General features: G+C 41.0%; 1 protein-coding gene across 1 annotated transcript; it reads left to right on the top strand.

The window, feature by feature from the left end:
- Positions 1–999: 999 nt before the first annotated feature.
- Positions 1,000–3,711, top strand: LOC145982230 (uncharacterized). Its single transcript, XM_083115803.1, has one exon. The coding sequence runs from the start codon at positions 1,000–1,002 to the stop codon at positions 3,709–3,711; it is 2,712 nt and encodes a 903-aa protein (XP_082971929.1).
- Positions 3,712–4,460: the final 749 nt, after the last annotated feature.

The following is a 4,460-nucleotide window of genomic DNA, read 5'->3' as shown; positions in this document are numbered from 1 at the left end:
ACAAGCACAAGCTGCACCTACAGATGGATCGGATGTTGTAAACAATGCTTCATCATTAGGCACCAAGCACATTAAATTACCCACGGTATCTTTACCCACGTTTCACGGTAATTATCAGGATTGGTTAGCATATTCAGATGCATTTCAGGCTATGGTTCACACAAATGACAATATTCCTAAAATACAGAAATTCCACTACTTGCGTTCATCATTGGAATCTGAAGCAAGAACACTTATCGATACTTTGCCCATGACCGATTCAAATTATGATATTGCATGGCAATTGTTGAAAGATAGGTATGAGAATAAACGACTGATAGCAGCAAGTCATGTCAATAACATCTTGCATGTGAACGCAATTAACAAGGAAAATGCCACATAATTACGTCAGTTCATCAATGATGCCACCAGTAACTTAAATGCTCTTCGAGCTCTTGAATTACAAACACCGTTAGAAGATGTTATTTTGATACATCATTTTTTGGCTCAACTTGATTCTCACACAAGAAGGGAATGGGAATTAAGCCATACCGATCGATCGTTCCCTACACTAACGGAACTGTTCACCTTTCTAGAACAAAAATGTCAAGCTTTGGAATCAATTAAGTCTGTTCACGTAAACAAAAATGTCAATGAACACAAGGTTAGCCCTAAACAGAAACACATCCGTCAGTCAAATTCTTACCTGACAACTACAAATACACAATGCTATTTCTGTAAATTAGCACATTCCTTATATTCATGCAAGTCTTTTGCAGGCGCCAGTCTGAAGCAGAAACAAGAGTGTGTGCGCAACAACAAACTTTGTTATAATTGTCTCAGATCGAATCATAATTTTAGGAACTGTACTTCAGGTAATTGTAGACGCTGTGGATTGAAACACAATTTACTGTTGCATCCAGACGAAGGCGGTAAACGAGGAGGTCCTCTAAGGCAAGACCAACCAAGGAATGACTCACCAGACACGAGGAACAAAGTGGCAAGGACAACTTCAGTACAATGTTGGGACACATGAAGCCAGTACAACCAGATCCAAATGAAGCTGATGACGTGTCATACTATTTACCACATCATCCAGTATTCAAACCTAGCAGCAGCAGCACGAAGACCAGAATTGTTTTTGATGCATCAGCAAAAACAACAAATGGAGTCTCATTAAACGATATACTGATGGCCGGTCCAACCACACATGACGATCTTCAGTCTATAGCTCTTCGCTTCAGAACGCACAAGGTTGTATTTACGGCAGACGCCGAGAAGATGTTCAGACAAATTCTGATTCATCCAGATGACACTAAGTTTCAACGCATACTTTGGAGAAAATCTACAGATATGCCAGTACAAACGTTCGAGCTCACAAGAGTCACGTTTGGTTTAGCATCATCACCATTTTTGGCGACCAAAACATTGCAGCAGTTAGCTGAAGAGAAAGCAACCAAGTTTCCGAATGCATCCAAAGTTTTACAACGAGATGTTTACGTTGATGACCTCCTCACTGGAGCCAACAGTATTGAAGAAGCTAGACAATTGCAAGGAGAACTAATCGATTTACTGAATTCAGCAGGATTCACTTTGAAGAAATGGTGTTCTAATCATCCAGAACTAATTGAATCAGTACCAGCTACTCATAGAGAAATGCAACTACCATTTCAGTTTGACAAGGGAGCGAGCGTTACGGCTTTAGGCCTCACGTGGGATCCAGTCACAGATAAATTGCAAGCAAATAACAAGGAGATAGTGTCATGTTTTGAAGACAACATCACTAAACGACAAGTAGCTTCTATTGTCGCATCAATCTTTGATCTTTTGGGACTAGTGAGTCCAATAGTAATTTCTTACAAGATATATCTACAACAATTATGGTTCCATAACATGGAATTGGACGGTAAGTTACCAGAACAACTCAACATGGAGTGGAAACGTTTGTTTCAACAGCTACCAAACATTAATCAGATACAAGTTAACAGATTTGTGCTAGTTCAAGGAAAAGTGGTTGACATTCAACTCCACGGATTTTCAGATGCATCGCAAGTTGCATATGGCTGTTGTTTGTACCTTAGATCAACAAATGACAATGGTGAAACCACTGTACATTTACTTTGTTCACGTTCGCGTGTGGCACCTATAAGAAGGATCACTCTTCCTCGTCTTGAATTGTGCGCTGCTTTGTTGCTGGCGAAACTAACACACAAGGTGTTACAACTACTACAATTGGAAGTCAGTAGAATCAATCTATGGACCGATTCGAAGATCGTACTGGCGTGGCTTGCATCACCTGCAAGACAATGGAAAATCTTTGTAGCGAATAGAGTTTCACAAATTCAAGAATGTTCTAAGCCTCAGTACTGGAAACATGTAGTGTCAGCACAGAACCCCGCAGATTTAATCAGCAGAGGGACAAATGTAGACTCACTACACACCTCTCAAATGTGGTTTCATGGCCCTGATTGGCTATTACTTCCAGCAACAGCATGGCCTTCGAGTCCAACATCGTCAAGGGATGATGACTTCGAACTCGACGAACTTGAAGAACAAAGAACAACTACAGTAAGTCTAGTCACAAATGCACCAACAATAGAATTCATCAGCAGATTTTCGTCGTTATTGAAACTTCAAAGAGTGATTGGATATTGTTTGAGATTTCTACACAATGCGAGGAACAAACAAGAGAAACACACAGGATCATTGTCAGCAAGTGACTTAAGATCAGCATTGCATACTTGCATTAGAAGCGTGCAACACAAAGTTTATGGCAAGGAAATACGAGAATTGTCTTCTAACAGTCAGGTGTTAAAGGATAGTAAACTTTCAGACTTGCATCCTTTCCTCGATGACAAGCAAGTACTCAGAGTTGGAGGAAGACTTAGACACTCGCAGCTACCATATGATAGCAAACATCAAATCATATTGCCACCGAAGCATCATTTAACTGAATTGATCATTCTTTCAGAACACCACAGACTATTACATGCAGGACCGCAACTCCTTATATCTTCATTACGACAGGAGTACTGGATACCAAGAGCCAGACAAGTGGTCAGAGCTATTCTGCATAAGTGCCTCATTTGTTTCAAATTAAGAGCATCTATTTCCAACCAACTCATGGGACAATTACCACCATCCAGAATACAGTCCACTAGACCATTTCTGAACATTGGAGTTGATTACGCTGGACCAATTATCATCAAGCCGTCAATCACTAGAAGCAAATCAAGGTTGAAGGCATATGTAGCAGTATTTGTATGCTTTGCCACAAAGGCCATACACCTAGAATTGGTCGGAGATCTCAGCACCAAGTCATTCATTGCTGCTTTGCGAAGATTTACGGCACGCAGAGGAAAATGTTTGAACTTGTACAGCGACAACGGAAGAAATTTCGTCGGTGCAAATCGTGAATTACAAGACTTGAAGAATTTATTCCAATCATCAGACTTCAGCAAGTCTTTAGAAGACCATGCAGCTCAGGAAGGATTCAAATGGCATTTTCTACCACCCAATAGCCCAAATATGGCTGGACTTTGTGAAGCAGGAGTGAAATCCATGAAGCAGCACCTGAGGAGAATCGTGGGGAACTCTGCTCTCACTTTCGAAGAACTTGAAACACTCTTAGTTCAAATCGAAGCCTGTCTTAACTCAAGGCCCCTCACAGTATTGTCCAGATCCCAGTTTTATAACCCCAGGCCATTTCCTTATTGGTGCGCCTCTAACTAGTTTTCCTGAGCCTAGTCTAACTAACATCAAAGAATCCAGTTTATCCAGATGGAAGAAATTGCAGCAGATGTACCAACAACTATGGAACCGTTGGTCAAAGGACTACTTGCATTCCCTGCAACAGAGGACCAAGTGGAACACCCAAAGGAACAATTTGGAACCAGGAACAGTGGTCTTAGTGAAGGAAGATCACCTACCTCCACTTACATGGAAACTTGCTATAGTTGAACAAGTGCATCCTGGTGCGGATGGACTAGTGCGTGTTGCAACTGTTCGCACTTCATCTTCAACCTATAAACGTCCAGTTAACAAACTAGTGCCTCTTCCAATAGATCATTAGTTGCACTTTTGTTGATCGACTCGATCAAGAGGGGGGACTATGTTTGGGATAGATTAGTGTATGTATTATTATTTGTGTTATCAATGTGTGAAAATTTGTATATCTTAAGTATTCATTATACTTGTCGCCACTAGGTGGCAGGACAGTGCAGACTCTGCTTCGGAGATTGTGCAGGGCGTGGTACTTATCGGGAAATACCCGCACTGTACGAGAGAACAGCGAGAGACATTGCTACACGGTGGTCGACTCCATTCCAATGTAGTCCAGTGTCAGTGTACATTAAATAGTGTATATAATCAGTCCAGTGTTTAAATAAGAAACGCAACACATTCATTTATTTTTGTCGTTTTACTGGGGGCAGATAAGAGAGAGAGAGAGAGAGAGAGAGAGAGAAATTGTCGAACGAGAA

This window comes from Lepisma saccharinum, chromosome 2 (genome assembly GCF_977018435.1).
Source record: "Lepisma saccharinum chromosome 2, izLepSacc3.1, whole genome shotgun sequence".
Classification (NCBI taxonomy): Eukaryota; Metazoa; Arthropoda; class Insecta; order Zygentoma; family Lepismatidae; genus Lepisma; species Lepisma saccharinum.
Note: the sequence above shows the minus strand (reverse complement) of the source record. Positions and strands in the feature narration are given on the sequence as shown.